The sequence below is a fragment of the Benincasa hispida genome, chromosome 10 (genome assembly GCF_009727055.1).
Source record: "Benincasa hispida cultivar B227 chromosome 10, ASM972705v1, whole genome shotgun sequence".
NCBI classification, from domain to species: domain Eukaryota; kingdom Viridiplantae; phylum Streptophyta; class Magnoliopsida; order Cucurbitales; family Cucurbitaceae; genus Benincasa; species Benincasa hispida.
In genome coordinates this window covers 17915056-17934763 of record NC_052358.1, presented here as the reverse complement: position 1 = coordinate 17934763, position 19708 = coordinate 17915056, and the positions used below count along the sequence as shown (strand labels likewise).

Here is a 19708-nt window from a genome sequence, read left to right as displayed (position 1 = left end):
TGTCGGGACGATCTTTCTATAGTTCAGCTATATGTAACACTAAAATCATACCACGACAAAAATGTGAATATAAATGATGATGGTATAGGTGTAGTCAGACAATACGAGGCATCATATGAGTTTAATTGAGAAGAGAATGATATTCCATTGTCTATGAACACTCAACCATCAACATTATCAATAGATAATGACAACATTCGTGCAGTGGACTGGGAAAGAGAAACTCAATGTAATAGACCTGTGCCTGGTAATGAGAGATCAACAGGCTTGAATTTTATGGATTGTAGTCCTTCAGAAGAGCGTGATCCTTTCATGGTCGATAATGAGAGATCAGTAGGATTAAATTCTATGGACTGTGGTCCTTCAGAGGTATATAGACCTACAATGGCTGTTAGTGAGAGATCAGGAAGATTGAATTCCATGTCTTCATGTCGTAAAGGGGAATTGATTATGTCTGGCACCTCTTCATCCGAGACAGATGTTGAAGTTGGTCAAATTTTTTTGAGTAAGATTGATTTAAAAATGAGATTATCTATTTTGTACATAATCAATAATTTTGAATATAAGGTAAGGAAGTCAACTAAGTCTTTGTTCACTGTTAAATGTATAGAGGATAATTGTAAGTGGATTCTTCATGCGGTTAAAATTCCAGAGTGTGACATATTTAAGATCACGAAGCATATACGGTCGCACACATGTTCTATTGGAATTTTAAATCATGACCATAGACAAGCAACGGCTGCGGTAGTTGGTGAACTAATCAAAGACAAGTTTACAGGCATAGGATGTGTTTATAAACCTTGTCACATCGTCAAGGATATGAGGAAAGAGTACGGCGTAAACATAAGTTACGATAAAGCGTGGCGTGCAAGGGAAACCGCTTATGCTCTCGCCAGGGGTACTCCAGAAGAGTCGTACGTTGTTCTACATGCATATGGTGAAGCGTTAAAGATGGAGAATCCAGGTACAAGGTTTGAAATCGAACTTGAAAATGATGTCCATTTAAAGTACATGTTTATGGCATTAGGACCTTGTATTAGAGGTTTTTCAAGTTGTCGGCCGGTGATAATTGTTGATGGATCGCATCTGAAAGGAAAATACAAAAGAACTATGTTGGTCGGCGTCTCCATGGATGGCAACAACCAAGTTTACCCACTAGCATATGCCATAGTGGACAATGAAATTGATCGAGCTTGGAAGTGGTTTATATCAAACTTGAAGTGTGCCATTAGAGAACCCTCTAACTTGGTGTTTGTGTCCGATGGAACGGTATCTATTGGCAATGCCATTCGTGCAGTTTTTCCCACAGCATTTCATGGATTGTGCACCTACCACCTAGAAAATAATGTTCTTCCCAACTTTAAGGACAACACGATTGTTGGGATGTTCAAGGATGCAGCCAGGGCATTTCGCATGTCAGAGTTCCAAGCACACTGGGACCAACTACGTACTTTTTGAAATGGTGCAATATCGAAATTTTTGGAGGACATTGGTCTTGAAAGGTGGGCGCATGTTTACCAAACAGAATGAAGATACGATAACATAACGTCCAATAGTGCAGAGTGTTTCAATTCATTGACCAAAGAATATCGACAGCTACCCATAATGTGCTTGTTGGAACACGTTCGAGGCCTCATCCAATCATGGTTTTATGAACGGAGAAATTATTGGGCATCTCGAACGATGTCACACTCGGACTACTATGAAAACTGATTAGCAACTAAGTGTGACAAAGGCAGACGATATCGAGTTGAGCCGATTGATTGTTATAGGATACATGTGCGGGATAATCGATTGGACAGTATTGTGAACCTCCATACGAAGGAATGCACATGCAAGGAATTTAACTCACTCGATATCCCATGTTCACATGCGATCGTGGCTGCGTGAAAACGAAACATCCTCATCCATGGTTTGTGCAGTCCATTCTATAGCGTTGACTCCCTCATGGCTGCTTATGCAGAGCCTGTAAATCCACTCGGTCACATATCTAAATGGAAGAGACCTCCGGGATATGTGGAAAAGCATATTGCACCTCCTGGAAAAGTGGTACAGGTCAGACGGTGAAGAGTACAAAGAATACCATTAAGAGGAGAACAACACAGACAAATAAAATGTGGTAGGTGTGGGAACTACGAGCATAATCGACAAAACTGCAGTGAACCGCTGATGACTAGGCGACCTATTGATTCTAATACAAATGATTCAAATGTCGGTCGATTGTAGTTGTCTATGTGCCACTTGTCTTTGTAATTGTTTATGTGCCACTTGTCTATGTAATTCTCTATGTGCCACTTGTCTATTCACGAATCCTCAAAACTGTAATTTTTTATGTGCCACTTGTAAGTGTAATTAAATTGTTGGCTATTCGTGAACGATTCTGGAAACGTCTCACTCTCGCATATCTCTCTCTCGCAAATCTCGCTCTCGCCCATCTCGTTCACGCTAATCTCGCTCTCGCTATCAATTGTAATCCCTTTTAAAACGTCTTGCTTATAAGTTTGATTACTAGAGTTTGTCTATTCATGGATCTCTTCAGATATCTCGCTCTCCCTTTTGTAAGTGTAATTAAATTGTTGTCTATTCATGAACCATTATGGAGATGTCTCGCTCTCGTGAATCTCGCTCTCGCTAATATCACTCTTGCCAATCTCGTTCTCGCATATTTCGCTCTCCCTTTTATAAGTGTAATTAATGATTATCGTTTACTTCTTCTAAGCGATCATGTAGCGGAGTTTAATTTAACTTGTTGGCTTAATGAATCCCTTTTATAAGTGTAATTAATGAATCCCTTCAGATGTCTCGCTTATCTAAGTTTAACTTAACTTGTTGGCTATTTATGAATGAATCTTCTATATTCATGGTAGTTCTACACTAACAATTTAAATAACATGTTAGTAAAATTACATCAATAATATATATAATACACATGTACGTCAATAATATGGAGTGTTCGTCCACAATTGACGTGCCACTTGCATCCTATAGTCAGTCATCTTATCCTGAGTTATTACAGATGGGGCACTACCAGTCACTGAATGTTCTAAGAATTTTACAACAAATATTCCACAATCTAACGGCTCGTGTTGTGTATTCGTAGAGGTAGGTCAGGCTATCTTCCAATGAGACGTTTCGATGTATGACTTCGAACGTTTCAGGTCACAGTAGTGAAGAAGCGATGGTAGGGTGTAAGTCAATGGTTCAGGGAAAAACTCCAACTTCTTCTTCGATGTCATGGAAGGTAGTGAATCAAATACGAACAACCGACCTCTATTTAGATCGAATGCTATCAACATCCAATGCTGATCAATGTTTATTGTCGTCTATACGAAGTCCACATCTGACCACTTGACATCAAATTTACCCATGACATAATCCGGTAACGTCTCATCCGCCCATGCTACGGCAACATCCAAGGTCGACTTGTTCTTAATATGTTTGTAGATCCTATCTTGAAATTTAGATGACTCTACACAACAAAACGAACATTAAAACACATAATAGTCAACCAACATATTCCTATTCAAAAGTGCAGTAAATGGTTACCGTTATTCCAATTGGCAAGATGGTGAAGCGAGCCATACACATGTCTGGTCGCCTATAGAATTTATCTTTTGTGAACTCAAAAAGGATATTTAGGGTTTGCATCTAGAACAAGATATACGTTAGGAGAGGGTTTATAACTTTATGTACTTGGTAAAAAGGACAATGATCGTAAACTTATGTCACACTCAACCCATGAACTTGGTTCAGTCAACTCATGGAAAAAGGTTTTGGATAATGGCCGAACTGCATTTTCTCAAACCTCATTGTCCGTATTCTTATTAGTAATCCAGTTCACCATTTCCTTCAATATAGCCGCTGGAATCTCATGCTCAAAGGAGTATTGGATTGTCACTTTAAACTGTATCGTAGGTACCCCAGGGAAAGGGTACTTAATATTTGGACGATCCAAAGGAAGTTGAACCTTAACTTCCTTTTCTTTTGTTATTTTCTTTTCGGTTCAACGGGAGGTATGTACTTATCAACGACTTTCCTCTTACGTATTGTTTTTCTACTATTGACCATAACCTACAGAAATATAACAAAATGCTGAACATATTGAATAATAAATATGAAGAAAGAAATTTTCGAATCACATAATGATCATACCTGTGAATCGAGATGTAGGGTGTTAGAGGAGGTCGTGATATCAAGCTGTACAGATGAAGGTGGAGGTGGGATCGGTGACTTAGGTGGAGGTGGGGTTAGGTGACCTACGTACAGGCTGTCTCTTATACACATCTAGATGTGTATAAGAGACAGGATGAAGGTGGAGGTGGGATCGGTGACTTAGGTGGAGGTGGGGTAGGTGACTTAGGTGGAGGTGGGGTAGGTGACTTAGGTGGAGGTGGTGTAGGTGACTTAGGTGGAGGTGGTGTAGGTGACTTAGGTGGAGGTGGGGTAGGTGACCTACGTACAGGCGGGGTAGGTGACTTAGGTGGATGTGGGGTAGGTGACCTACATACAGGTGGGGTAGGTGACCTACGTACAGTCGGGATGGGGGACATAGTGGCATCATGGCCTGTCTGTGGAGTGGGAGACCTCGTTGCCTCAAACACCATGGAACCTTTCATAGACTGTAATAAAGACAAAATAGTTGACAATTGTGCTTTCATGTCTCTCACGTCCATCTCTAGGTTCGATACATGGGCATCCAAGCTCGATATTGAGCTGTCAATGTCCGCAGGTACGCATATACACCAGGACCAACATTGCCTCCCTCCCTATGGCCCGAATCCTCCGGGACAGAACATTCATCCTCAAAATCAAGACGTACGTCACCAACCACCAGTACATTATGAAACATATCCTCACTGGGAGTGTAAGTAGACTGGTGGATGTTTTGGTCCCCATCGGATTCGTCATCCCTTGCTCCACCTTTTGAATTACCCTGCTGTTCACCTTCTCCACCTTCTGAACTATTTTTATCTGAACTATTGTCACTATTTGAACTATTAGAGCTCCCTGAACTCTCGGTGTCGGAATGTGCTTGTCTTACGGCCCATTTATCAATTGGGGTGTCCTGAAACTCCTTCTCAGTATCGGACATGACAAGACCCTCTTTGACTTTTGTCTGCATTAAGGAACCCAGTAAGATGGTTAGTGTACATTTAGCTACCGAATAAACATACTGTGGCTACATAGATTACACTTATATTTTCAGACTAAAAAATGTCTCTCTCGAGTGTTTTGAATGACACCGAGTGGGAGCATGACCACCGTAATATACGAGGAATGGCTACCTTGCTCTTTCGAGTGGCAATGTTTCTTGCTATTGACAAAAGGATCTCGTACGTCCACATCTAAATCCAAACAACTCAAATTTATAATTATGTTAATGTTAAACCAAAGATAAAGTTAAGTTAAGGAACATCTACCTGGAATGCTTGGGGAAATCCATGGAGGAGTACTTCACAACATAATTTTTATTTCTCCTCACCTTCTCCTTGTATAAACCAACCTTGTCTTTAAGTGCGGTCTTTAGGGAGTCAAGTGTCCTTTGCCAAATAATTGTACCCCAATCAAGATTGTTGTAGTAGTCTATGTCCTCAACATCGTCAAATAGAATACGATCTACAACATTCTTTTGCTTGTTTTTACCCATCATTGCAACCTCTGTGTAATATACTGGGGTAATTTTCATAGCATCATCATTTTTCAAATACCAATTCTTTGTATTCTTCTTCAAGCAAATGCAAGTGGAATGCGTATGAGGTCAACCGACTACCTAAGTACCTAGTAAAAAGTTCTTGTGAGGACTCCTCACTCTGTCCAACTTGCGTAGGAGACCACTACAAACCAGTGATCAATAAAAAGTCGTCCTTCGAAAATGTGACGACCTTTCCTCTGACAAATAAACTAATTGAGCCCATTCCTGAGTTCTTCATTTCCCTCGATAACATATGGTGGATTAAAGGGCTGTTGAATACAAGTTCAATGTCTAGAAAGAGACCAAAATTGTTTTCTTGAATATCTTTAACTGCCTTTCGGTAAGCTTATGCTTTACAATCTTGTTGGCATTGGCAACATGGGCCAGGCAAGTTACTTGCCCGGGAAACCTATCAACTTCACGAATTTTCAAAGATTTTGACATCTTAAATTACTCCTGCATTGTATGAACATTCAAGTTATTAGTTAATAGGTCCGTACTAAAAAATCACTAACAAAATATACTATAAAAGTCTCGTTAATCTCGCCCTCGCTATCTCTCGCTGACCTCACTCTCGCTATCTCTCACTATATTTCGCTAGTCTCGCTCTTGCCCATCTTGCTTTCGCTCATCTCGCTCTAGCACATCTCGCTTTCGGTTGTCTCGCTCTAGCCCATCTCGCTTTAGCTCGAATTGCTCTATCCCATCTCGCTCTCGCAAAACTCATCCACTAACTTGTCATCTAACTATATCTTCTTCGTCCTCAACCAATGCAGAACACATCGAAAACCCAAAATAAAAGATAAACGCGAAACCAGTTATGAACGTGACAACCGATCAAACGAGACCAACCTAAACAGACGCAACACAACATGGAAGACAAAAATTAAATTCACTAACCCAGTAGAGAACTTCAATTACGGCAGTAGAGAACTTTGATTACGGCAGTAGATGGACGATGGTTTTGTAGAGCGAGATGAACGACACTTCCACGTACAATTTTCCCTAATTTTGAGCGGAGTGTGACGATCGTTGAGTTTGAGCGCACTCATATAGACTAGAGGAGCATTTTTGTAATCTCATCCCGTGATGACGTAAACAGATGTTCAATTGACATTATTTTTTAAAAATGAGTCATTTGACATTTTGGACCATAAAATTGAGCCATCCGTACAATTTTGCCAAGAAGGCGGACACGTAGTTTCATTCAATAAAGAAATTATAGCATTAACTGGAAAATTCTTGCTTGGCGCGGTAGCACAAACACAACCTAATTACGGCTAACGCACTGAACTCTCGCTTCGCGGTAGACCTAGCAGAAGCTTTCTCTTCTCTCTAGCTTCTTCAATCCTCCATTTCCATAGCTCAGAGCTCGAGCGGATTCAAGGATGGTCACAAGTCGCCTCACTTTCTCCTCAGACGATATAGTGGTGAAGTCACCGAATGATAGAAGGCTTTACAGGTTTATTCAGCTGGAGAATGGCTTATCTGCTTTGCTCGTTCATGATCCTGAGATTTATCCGGATGGATGCCCCAAGCCTTCCGAAGATGAGGATGAAGAATGCGAGGAGGAGGAGGAGGAGGAGGAGGAGGAGGAGGAGGATGAGGAGGAAGAGGAAGAGGAAGGAGAAGAAAGCGAGGATAGCGAAGGAGAAGAGGAAGATGACGGCCAAGAAGATGAAGAGGAAGGAGGAGAGGAGGTGGAGGAGGAGGAGCAAGGTCATGGTACTGATGAAGAAGGGAAAGGGAAGGGGAGTAAAGCTGCTGTTCAGACTAAGAAGGTTAGTGATAGTTTTACGTAAGACGATTTTGGATTTCATCTCTATTGTTTCAAATAAGTAATGTGTGGATAAGCTTTGATGAACATGATATCGACGAGTAAGTTGATCGAATTATTTCGGTCTAGTGAGCTTTTTGACGTACGAATCGATTGAAATTAAGGAATCTTTCAATATTGTAAGGAAATTCTAGAACTGGCATGTTTAATTCGTACATTAACTTTTTTTTCTTTGGCTATTTGCGATTACAGGCTGCAGCTGCAATGTGCGTAGAAATAGGCAGCTTCTCTGATCCTTTTGAAGCGCAGGGACTTGCTCATTTTCTAGGTTAGTTCATTTGTCTTGCATGAACACTTCATTGGAATTTTTCCAATTAAATCTACAGGCAGAGACGGAAATTTATTTAGCCTTTAAAATTTGAGCTGTATAAATGTTGAGGTTCCCTCAGATACCGCTAGTTGTGGATGTTGTTCTTCGGGAACATTTTTGTTGTTTACCTGCAGCAGGCTCTCAGTGATTTGTTACTTTACTAATTATGTGAAGTTTGTAAATCACACTAGTAGATTCCATAAATATAGAATGCATTCAAGATTAACCATTTCATATTTTGAATGCATTTACGGTTAACCATTTCAAGTTAATCCTTTAACGCTTTTATCTGGTGGTTGCATTAGTTTACCAGAAAATGTTAATACTACATTATTTCATAATTACTGATGTGGTTTATTGATACTGAACTATGGCATTTGCCCACAAACTTAATATCTGGAAATTTGGAAATAACATGCTTACATGTTCTGCAGAACACATGCTTTTCATGGGAAGTACTGATTTTCCAGATGAAAACGAGGTTTGTTTGTATAAATTGTTACAGTACAAGCAGTAATCACCTATAGATGCTTTGGGCTCTCCCCTTATTTCATTCATTCAATGAAGTGTTTCTTATCTAAAAAGAAATTGTTACAGTACAAGCAGTAATCACCTATAGATGCTTTGGGCTCTCCCCTTATTTCATTCATTCAATGAAGTGTTTCTTATCTAAAAAGAAATTGTTACAGTACAAGCAGTAATCACCTATAGATGCTTTGGGCTCTCCCCTTATTTCATTCATTCAATGAAGTGTTTCTTATCTAAAAAGAAATTGTTACAGTACAAGCATTTTTATTTATTTATTTTCCATTTGAAAGAATAATGGCGTTGAAGGATAAAGAACTGAATGCATGAATAGGTTTGAATGTCTAAAAACTCAATAGAAGATTGGCTATTGATATGATATATTTTGCAAGACAAATTTTATGCTTGAAAAGCCATTGTGCATAATATCAGATTTTGCATGAAATAGGTTTGAATGAAAGTTTACTACTTTGATGTCTGAGTTTCTCTCTTTGCTTTCCTAGTATGATAGTTATTTATCCAAGCACGGAGGTTCCTCAAATGCATACACAGAAGCAGAGCATACCTGTTACCATTTTGAGGTGAAGCGAGAGTTTCTTAAAGGTGCTTTGAAAAGGTTAATATTGTTTTCATCGGCATTTTCATGAAAGAAATAACATGTCTGTATATCCTGGTACTGTATTTTGTTTTCCTCCATCCTCCCTCGGATTGGAATATCCTTTACCGTATAGGCCAGAAAAGAACTGAAGGGTTGCAAAAATATTATAAGTTGTAGAGAGCTGGTTTTCTTTTAGTTAAATACAGACGGTTCCTCTGAAGCAAATTCCTCTGTTCTTCACATTTTGGCTGATTTCCTTTCTAGTGTCCTTTGCGACTTGAAGCAGGAATGAGCACCTAAATATCCATTACCTATTTGTACGTCTTTTCTAATTCTCCCCAATACATGTATTTCTCATATCAAAAAGAGAGAAGAAATATTGGAGAAATCCTATATAATAAACTCCCACTAAGTAGCCCACAGAGTGTATCCTGCTGCATACATTCACTGCAAAATTGAAAAGTTTATCTAGAAAACCCTCATCATCATTTTTTTTTTCTTTCTTTAAAAACCATGGTTGCTTTTATAGATGGTCTCTGTGTGTGTGTGTGTGTGTGTGTGGAACCATAACACCTTTCTTTAATTGAGAATTGTAAGAACAATATAGCTAATGTATTATGTATAAAAACATCTCCTTTTCCCTTTGCCCTTGACTGTCTTTTATACGGTTCCTTTTTTGAATATATGTCTCTGTTTCTGATGAGAGGAAAAAAAAAAAACACAAAATCTCTCATTGATTTTCCCGAATATATCTTGGATAACAAAATTTACCCCTAAACTCTAATTGTAGCAACCAGGTTTAGCATCCAGGTTCATCACTATGTTTTAATCTATTCCTAAATCTTAATATAATGTATTTATTATTTAAAATATTAAGGAAATGGTTGATTGCAAGGAAAATCGTGTCCATTTCTGATGATTATCTGAGATTTGATATTTAGTTGTAGTGCATTCCTTTTTCTAGCTGATTGGTTGAATATCAAAATCGATCTGTTTTCTTATCAGGTTTTCACAGTTTTTCATTTCACCTCTAGTGAAAACTGAAGCCATGGAAAGAGAGGTACTTGCGGTTGATTCAGGTAGGTTCCTGCTCGTTAGAAATATTATGGACTATTTGAAAGCTGTTTTTCAAAATGGTTTTCTATTATGAGAATAAAAATTCATTGGATGCATGTTTGTTTAACTTTTTCTTAAAATTTGTTTTCTTTCGTTTCCCTTTGGTTGTTTTTTTTTTTTTTTTTTGGATAGACCATCTTTCAGGAAAACCAAAGTTAATTTTCCCTAAAACAAAATACAAGCTTGTACGCACTGATTTCAAGTGGATAATATATTAACTTTTGTAAACCACTTGATTACAGTTCTTTTATCAGTTTTAGAAGTATAAAATTGAAAATTGTTTCCAGATCAATCTTCTGATCAAGCTCTTTGTTTCTTACACTTTATCATGCTCCTAACAAGTTTTTACTGCCTAACTGTATGTTTAACATATGAAAAATAGAATTCAACCAGGTTTTGCAAAATGACGCATGCCGACTTCAACAACTTCAATGTTATTCATCCGTACCTGGTCATCCTTTTAACAGATTCTTCTGGGGTTAGCCTACTTATCGCCTTATTTTCTTTTTCTGATCGATCAGTCTTGTCATGTGATAAGATCATTTTTATCTCTCATTTTCTTGTAATGGAAGGTAATAAGAAGAGCTTGGTTGATGCAATGGAAAAGGGTATAAATCTGCGAGAACAAATATTGAAACTGTTCAGAGATTATTACCATGGTGGATTAATGAAGCTGACTGTCATTGGTGGAGGTGAGGCCACCCCCCCCCCCCCCCCCCCCCCCCCCCCCCCCCCCCCCCACACACACACACACCAGTTTTCTTGAGATACTATGTGTTATGTCACAAAATATAGAATGCAGGAAAATGGAATTTCAAATTCATTGTTTGGAGGCCTTTGCTAGCTAAGTACAAATGACATCTTTCAGTATTTCAGCTGTATGATTTTCATATATATATATATACACACCAAACTTTCTAGTTACATGTTTTTATTATTCTACAGCATCAATGATGGAAGTTACTATCAATACTTTCTTTTGGTGAAGAAGAATTCTCAACTCAACCTTCACTTGTGAAAAACATCTATTTTGAGTCCTGCGAATTCCAATTTCATACATTTCACTTTTACTTCAATTATCAGTTCAGTATATTCTTGCCGGGTTTGGGCTGCATGTTTGTCATTTCTAGGCCCATTGACCATCTTCTTGTTTTGGGCATGGGGGCGCTTGAATTCAGGTGTTCCACCCCCACCCTACCCCACCCCACCCCCACACACAAAAAAAGAAAAAAGAAAGGAGAAAAAAAAAGGAAGAAAGAGAAAGAGTTGCTTAAGCTTTGTTTTTGTCTTGTTTCTATTTATTTTCATAAGAAACCACACTTTCATTAAAAAAAATGAAAGGATATACAGGGGCATATAAAAAAGCAACCCATATGAAAGGAACCTCAACCTATAAAAAGGGCTTCCATTCCAAAGGCCGTAGAGGTAGAGGCCACTACCCTAAGAAAAAATTAAAATCTACATCTCAAGATTGATCAAGTCCTCTACTGCCATTTCTTTCAAGCCAAACACCCCACAAAATTGCAAGATTTGCTAAGTCAGAATTCGACATACTTGAAATTTCTTCTATGGTGATGCAATCAATCTTCCTGAGGTTTATCATTGCAATCCAACCCTTATGTCATGCTTTTTCTGTGCTCCTTATCCTAGATTTGGCCATATGATTATTTATTGAGAAAATGAAAAAAACAAATGTTAAAATGCTAGAGGAGCGAGAACCAGCTTTGTTATAAGCGTAAATGTTATTTGGACAAATAATAAGATTTCCAATCTTATATGCACCTTCTTTTACTTGGGTAGTTTTCTAACATGGTTATGAACTATTGCATTTCAGAACCTCTGGATATACTTGAGAATTGGGTTCTCGAATTGTTTGGTAAGGTTAAAAAAGGTGTTCAAGCGAAGCCAAGGTTCACAGTAAAAGATCCAATCTGGCAATCTGGGAAGCTTTACAAGCTAGAGGCTGTTGAAGATGTTCACATCCTTGACTTAGCATGGACGTTGCCGTGCCTTAAACACGATTATCTGAAGAAGCCTGAAGATTATATTGCCCATCTCCTTGGGCATGGTGAGATTGTCATGACTTCTTCAATATTAAGTCCAAAGTTTGCTATGTTTATATGTAACTAAAAAAATGCTACATTTCCCAGTATTGATGTTTTTATTTTCCAAAAAAACTTTCCAACTCTTGATTCTTAAGTTCATTGGCCGCACCAAACATCATTTCTTGTTTTATATTTCAACTTGAACCTCATAACCTTTAATTTCCAGAGGGCAAGGGAAGCTTGCATTTCTTCCTGAAGGCTAAAGGATGGGCAACATCTTTATCTGCTGGTGTTGGGGATGAAGGAATGTATCGGTCTTCTATGGCTTATGTATTTGGAATGTCAATATATCTGACTGACTCTGGTAAAGAGAAGGTGATGTTGTAACTTTTACTTTGAGGTGGATATTTTCATTGCAGATTTGCTTGTGGTAGTATATTATATGATTCTCTTAATCTTGGAAACCAACTAAAGTTTTGAGCTTGCTCTTCTCAGAAAGTTAGGAAAATGAAATCAACCATGGATCCGTTATGGGTGAAAAGTACACCTGGCTTTTTGTTGCCATAAATCTGGGTGCTCCACTCATAGAAATGGAAAAATCCGGCTGGACAACTTTAAAAAATACATATAGTATGTTAGGTTATTTGAGTTGACTTAGCATTTATTGTCTGTACACCTTTAGAAAGATTTTAGAATCTTCAATTTTAGTGTACAGACAACGAACGCTAAGTCAACTCTAATATCCCCACATACTATATGTATTTTTTTAAGTTGTTCACCTGGATTTCGCCATTTCTATGAGTGGGGCCTGAAAATTTACAGTAACAAAAAGCTTGGGTGTACTTTTTTGGATATCTTGCCCCCTTGCTTTTGTAGCTACTTTTTTCTGGAAATGAAATATGTCTGATATATAAAAGAATAAAAATGTATGGGTTTTAACCATACAAGTTTTTGCTTGTCATGGCTTGCTAATCCTGGATGAACATTCTTCAGATCTTTGAGATTATTGGCTATGTCTATCAATACCTTAAGTTGCTAAGGCAAGTTTCTCCTCAAGAGTGGATCTTTAAAGAACTCCAGGACATTGGAAACATGGAATTTAGGTTTGCCGAGGAGCAGCCTCAGGATGACTATGCTGCAGAACTTGCAGGTTATTCATGTTGTCAACTCTAAATTTGGTGTCCTTATATTTTGGATAATCATGTTAATTATATTTTTTTATTACAAATTTGAGAATCTTATTCTATTCACTTGTTAAGTGTTAATTTGAAACAATAAATTACTTGCTGTCTGGTTAGCTTACCCATCAGGATTCAGGACAAGAAAATGTCAAGCAAGAGCAGAAGGATGGTTGGTTAACATTCACGCAAAATTATTGTTATTAGCATGCATGTGAAATATTCGTGTAACATTAATTTAATAGTCTGTCGTTTGACGGTGATTTAGTACCACAGCTTTCATATCGAGTTATCTACATGATGATGGATCACTGATGGAACTAATTTTATTTGCTACAAACACCAGTAATGTATTAACTTGTCTAAATTCTTTTATGCAGAGAATTTATCTTTTTATCCAGCAGAACATGTCATTTATGGGGACTACGTACACAAGATATGGGAAGAGGATTTGGTCAAGCATATTATTGGTTTCTTTACACCCGAAAACATGAGGGTTGATATAGTATCAAAATCTTTCAGTAAGTTGGAAGGTATGTCAGGTTTGTTTTCTACAAGGTAATTTTGGCTTCAGAAGAAACTAAATAAGAAGCAAAAACTATGATGTTGTCCACCTATCAAAGATATATGCCTGTCCCACCTGCACCTTGTTATATTTTGTGATATCATATTTCTGAAAAAGAATTTAATCACACAAATATGAAGCTGATTATGAAATTTCCATTTGAAACTCAAGTTGGGATAAAAGGCTTTTTGAATCCCCCCCCCCCAAAAAAAAAAACAAAAAAAAAAAACTTTGTACTTCTTTGACACTAAATACAGATTATGCATCTGGTTTGGGATATTAGAAATGGTTATCTTAGAGAAGAATTATTGCAATATTGACAAGGGCTGGAGGTAGAGTGAGTGTTAAATGTTTCCATTGGTTTTCAAGACTGAGGGGTTAAATCATCCATGCAATATTTTTGCTGGAATTAATTTTTATTTCTTCTAAAAAACGACAATTTCAGCCTATTTATTAAGATTATAAGTGATATATTCAATGCCCAGTTGCTAAATTTCTCTCTCTTTCAGACTTCAAAATTGAACCCTGGTTTGGATCGCATTATTCTGTGGACGATATTCCTCCCTCTTTGATGGATCTGTGGAGGGACCCTCCTGAAATTGATGCTTCACTTCATCTGCCTGCACAGAATGAATTCATTCCGTGTGATTTTTCCATTCGTGCTTCTAAAGTTTGTAATGATCTTCTGCTTGAATCTTCTCCAAGATGCATACTTGATGAACCATTGATGAAGTTCTGGTACAAGCTGGATAATTCCTTTAAACTTCCTCGGGCGAATACATATTTTCGTATTAATTTGAGTGGGGGGTACAGTAGTGTGAAAAATTGTCTCTTGACCGAGTTATTTGTTCACCTCCTTAAGGACAAGCTGAATGAGATTATATATCAGGTTAACCACTTATGTCCGTATATTACTTGGCGATTTTATATTACTACATTTCTGGCTATTTCGTATGAGGGGTTTAGGGATTCTTATTCATTTATGGGTCTGAACTGTTTTCTTAAAGAGTCTGTGGCTTGTTTTCTATATTAAGACAGTAATCACCGTAGTGGTTAATGTCAGAAATTATCACAGTAATACTCTGACTACATAGAAAGACTACAGTTTCAACATTTTTGTATCCCATTTAATGTATGAGACAACGAGCTCATGTTTGTCTTTTTCAGGCTAGCATTGCCAAGCTGGAAACTTCGGTGGCTATTTTTGGCGACAAGTTGGAGCTGAAGGTGTTTGGTTTCAATGATAAGCTTCCTAATCTTTTGTCCAAACTTTTGGGAACTGCCAAGACATTTATGCCTTCTGAAGATCGTTTTAAGGTGTATGGCATAATTTAATTCTTGGATTTTTGGGAGATAGGTCTTAATGATTGCTTCCTGGTATTTGGTTTTACAATGAAAAACTGACACAGACTTTGTAAAGGTAATTAAAGAAAATATGGAGAGGAATTTAAGAAACACCAATATGAAGCCTCGAAGCCACTCTTCATACTTGAGATTACAAGTTCTGTGTGAGAGATTCTATGATGCAGACGAGAAAAGTGATGTCCTAAATGACCTGTCTTTTGTCGATTTGAAGGCACATATCCCTGAGCTTCTATCCCAGGTATCATTACGTGGTCTTCCAGACATCTTAAATACTGCTGCATATTCTTGACAATGAGTATCACCAACAATTATTTTTTCATTTCTTCTATTATCCTTAGTTTCATAATTTGTGGTTGCCATGACATTTAGTAATGGAATGAATTGTTGATTTCTAAGAAGCACAATAGTTTGGTTAGTGTTTGGCTAGTGTGTCTGTGTTTGACACATGCTAGACACTCCGACACGTATTAGACACCTATTAGAGCAATAGATGTGTTAGACACTAGTTGTACATAGTCACAGCAAGTCGAACATATATTAAACATGCATCAAACACTTGTTAAGTATATTGTATGCCAAAAAGACACATATATGACAAACATAATAAATTTTGAGAGCGATATACATCAAAATAAATTTTTAAGCTTATTAATGTACAAACTCATTGCCTTTAAATCTCCTGATATGAAAATGATACTTGTTTTAGAAAAAATGTATATTTCAATAAATGTGTCCTTGTCATGTCCGTTTCTGTGTGCTTGGTTTGTCTGTTTGGCATAGTAACTGTCTTGTATTCGTATCCACACTTAGGTTAATTCATTATCATTTTATTTCTCTAAAATTTTCTATATGGGGACATTCCTATTTTCTGAGGATGACAGTTTTATTTCTCCATTTTGGGCAGCTTTACATTGAGGGACTTTGCCATGGAAATTTCTTAGAAGAGGAAGCAATAAGCCTGTCTAACATATTTAAAGACAACTTCTCTGTACAACCACTTCCTCTTGGAATGAGGCATTATGAGCGTGTAATATGCTTACCTCCTGGGGCTAATCTTGTTAAAGACGTCAGTGTAAAAAATAAATTGGAGAGAAATTCTGTGCTGGAGGTAATGACGAACGAAATCTATTCCCTTGTCCTCTGGAGTCTAACTCCGATTTACCATTGCCGATCATATCTGATGGCACAGGTCAACATGTTTCTCGACGCACTTTTACTTTTTGTTTCATGGTGCAGCTGTACTTTCAAATTGAGCCGGAGGTTGGAATGGAGTCAATCAGACAAAAGGCTCTGATTGATTTATTTGATGAAATTATTGATGAGCCACTTTTCAATCAGCTAAGGTGATTTTTTTAAGGGAGATCCATTCACATAGAAAAGTATATTTTGTTTTATTATTTTGTAAGTTCTGATGAGATGTGATGTTATTTGTTTTTCTTCTCTTGGAGCTCTCTGCATTCTTCTTTTTTGTGATTGGAAATACTTTTTGTTACCAAATCAGCTTTTGAGGAAACCCCTTCGTTTATTTCATTGTTCAACCTAGTGTTTCAGTTTCCTCTTCTTATCCCCATTGCATCTGGTGAATCTGGGGGAAAGCATGTGACAAATGTTTTTGTGTCCTTTTGGGAGAGTTCTTTTTTCATTTTCAGATTTAGGAATGGACTGGGGGATCAAAAATGTGATTTTTTTAACTGGGAGAGGCGCAGCTCCTAGTCTTGAGTCACCTGCTTATTGTCTGTTTCCTTTTTGTAAAGAAACTGAACTCTGATCATTAGAGTGAGCCTAGGCATACAAGTACTTCCTGGCCTGGAGGAAGCTAGGCAGGGAGCAGCGAATTGTGTCCGAACAGATCTTCTGGACCAATGTGCTTGTTAAAGAATGCACTTTGCTCCATGAAGTTATTTAATTCAATCTGATCATTGTGAAGTGAGTGCATGTATATCACTTTTTTCACTTGTTTGAAAGAGTTTATTCTATTACTTCAATACAAGCGAAGCGAGTGAAGCGAATAGACCATACCGGTCATCTTTTCAGACTCCTGAAATTTTGTTAGTGTATGAAATAAAAAATGTCGACTAAAATTTTTTATAATAGGGATTTGCACATGTATCGTTAATGTTCTACTTATGAATGGTACAGGACAAAGGAGCAACTTGGTTATGTTGTCCAATGCAGTCCGCGGATAACATACCGGATATATGGTTTTTGTTTCTCTGTTCAATCATCCGAGTACAGTCCAATCTTTTTGCAAGAGAGATTTGAAAACTTCATAACTGGCTTGAAAGAACTACTGGTCAGTGCAAGCCCCTTCCTCATACTGTTACTAATAGTTGATAAATTTATCATATGAACATTACTTGAGATTCTGTCTCGTCATTTTAGTGGAGTTAGAGTAGTAGCTGTCTCCTCATTTTCTCACAGTTTATATAGCAGTTTTGTGCAATGGATATATATGGTTTCATATGTTTTAAAACTTAATCGATCTCATCGGTTTGATTTTTAATCTTGTGAGAAAGATAGGCTTTTGTGGTAAGTCGGAATTTTTACCATCTCATGAGGTCTTTGAGATGAGAGGAATGATAGATCATAGAACTTTCGAGGGATGAAGAGGTCTTTGAGTGATGTTTACCCTCTTTAAGATTTCTTGTTTCTCTTGACAATGTTTTAAAAATTATTCTCTTATTTTTTGAGGCTTTATTTTGTAAGCCCTTGTATCTTTTTAAATTTTCTTTTTCGTTTCAAATGAAAGTTCGATTTATAATAAAAAGTTAGTTGTCCTATTTTGATGTTCTGGCACAAAAAGTATAGGAATTTCTCTGCCATAATCCTATTTTATCATATACATATCTTGAAAATTTGTTTGTTTGTTTTTTGGCAGCTTGGTCTTGATGAAGCTTCTTTTGAGAATTATAAAAATGGACTAATCGGTAAGCTGTTGGAGAAGGATCCATCACTCTCTTACGAGACCAATAGATTATGGAATCAAATTGTCGATAAGAGGTATTGTTCTTTTTCTTTCTTGGTCCAATACATGCATCAAACTTCTGAATGACAGATATTTACCGTTACTGAGATGGAATATCGGTTCAGGTACATGTTTGATTTCTCACAGAAGGAAGCTGAGGAATTGAAGAACATTCAAAAGAACGACATTATAGAATGGTACAAAACATACATGCAAGAATCATCACCCAAATGTCGTAGACTTGCAATTCGAGTATGGGGTTGTGAGGCAAACATGATCGAAGCCGAGATGCCACTGAAATCGGTAGTAGCCATTAAAGACATCGAAGCTTTTAAGATGTCGTCAATGTTCTACCCAAGCCTTTGTTGAGGGAGGTAAATGAGAATCGTAGTAGTAAATCACAACCGTTGGTTTAATTTATTCATTTTTGAGAAGGGATTTATTAATGCATTTAGATTTCTTGGAAGAGGGTGACAATATATGAATGAAAGAGGAAATAATAAGAATTTGGGACATGTATACAATAGCTAGAGGTGATATCATTGTTTAGTTGGAAGTTTTTAGAAATATTGAGTTTTTTTTTTTTTTTTTACTAATTAAAAATAAGCCTCAAATCCTCAACATAAAGTTATATTCTCTATTTTCTTGTATGTATTAGTTTTAAATAGGGTCTGCTTGAGCTGCTTTATAGGTAAAGACCTAACTTTCTAATATACTTCAAGGACGCCACTACATGCATGCCTAAGCTTGTAAACATATTTCTAGAAAAAAATCCAATAAAAGAAATAATTTTTTTTCATTAAATAAAGCTCTAAAATAATAAAATAAAATAAAATAAAAATACTGGGTATCCCTAATCCACTTCAAAATAAATTAAATAAATATCTGACTAAAACAATCGAATAATTTAAATATTTGACTAAAACAAAACATAACACTTTGAGAAATCATGTGCGGAAGCAATGTCAAGTTCCAATGACCCTGTCACGGATTCCTCGTCATACGTCGGTATATCTTTATGTAAGTCTTACTATTGGGCCCACTAAGTGTATAGGTTAGTCTTCCTAATAAGACAAATGGTGTGCATCTCGGTATATGCATAAGCATAGGCATAAGGAGCGAATCCGAAGGCACAAAAAAATCATAAATATAGGTGGAGATCCCATAAGGATGTCAAAACATACACAGGGGATGTACACAGCTTGTTAGGGGAATGCTAACAATCACCATCAATCTAACATAGTCATAAGCATGTAATCATAATCTTAGAACATACTTACTCGAGAGTTTCTAGAACAGTCTCAACGGTCCATCCATCATTCAAACTTAGCAAATTTCCAGAACACCCTCAATAGTTCAACCATAGCAAGTCATAGCAATTCAACCATCAAAACAGAATTAACATCAACTTAGGTTCGAGTGCGAACAAGTAGTAAATCACTTACCTTAGACTAAATCCAAACGATTTTGTCTCTTTGTTTATCAAACTTCTTAATCCAAAGCCTAAAACAT

General features: G+C 37.1%; 2 protein-coding genes across 2 annotated transcripts; both read left to right on the top strand.

Annotated features, from left to right (window-relative positions):
* The first annotated feature begins 153 nt into the window (after positions 1 to 153).
* Positions 154 to 1458, top strand: LOC120088954. Its single transcript, XM_039046390.1, has one exon. The coding sequence runs from the start codon at positions 154 to 156 to the stop codon at positions 1456 to 1458; it is 1305 nt and encodes a 434-aa protein (XP_038902318.1).
* A 5473-nt stretch (positions 1459 to 6931) lies between these two features.
* Positions 6932 to 18819, top strand: LOC120088179 (nardilysin-like). The gene is made up of 19 exons (XM_039045293.1): positions 6932 to 7473; positions 7722 to 7797; positions 8274 to 8320; positions 8868 to 8980; positions 9968 to 10041; positions 10461 to 10556; positions 10651 to 10770; positions 11913 to 12146; positions 12350 to 12498; positions 13117 to 13273; positions 13682 to 13834; positions 14376 to 14755; positions 15034 to 15183; positions 15287 to 15469; positions 16136 to 16339; positions 16468 to 16574; positions 17371 to 17524; positions 18110 to 18231; positions 18322 to 18819. The coding sequence occupies exons 1-19, from the start codon at positions 7081 to 7083 to the stop codon at positions 18563 to 18565; spliced, it is 3156 nt and encodes a 1051-aa protein (XP_038901221.1). The 5' UTR covers positions 6932 to 7080; the 3' UTR covers positions 18566 to 18819.
* Positions 18820 to 19708: the final 889 nt, after the last annotated feature.

Excerpts from the sequence above, each read along its gene's own strand:
- LOC120088954 (XM_039046390.1), top strand. The coding sequence starts at position 154 with ATGAACACTCAACCATCAACATTATCAATAGATAATGACAACATTCGT.
- LOC120088179 (XM_039045293.1), top strand. The coding sequence starts at position 7,081 with ATGGTCACAAGTCGCCTCACTTTCTCCTCAGACGATATAGTGGTGAAG. Across the intron at positions 7,474-7,721 it reads CTGCTGTTCAGACTAAGAAG|GCTGCAGCTGCAATGTGCGT; the intron begins GTTAGTGATAGT and ends TTGCGATTACAG. Across the intron at positions 10,557-10,650 it reads TTTTAACAGATTCTTCTGGG|GTAATAAGAAGAGCTTGGTT; the intron begins GTTAGCCTACTT and ends TTGTAATGGAAG.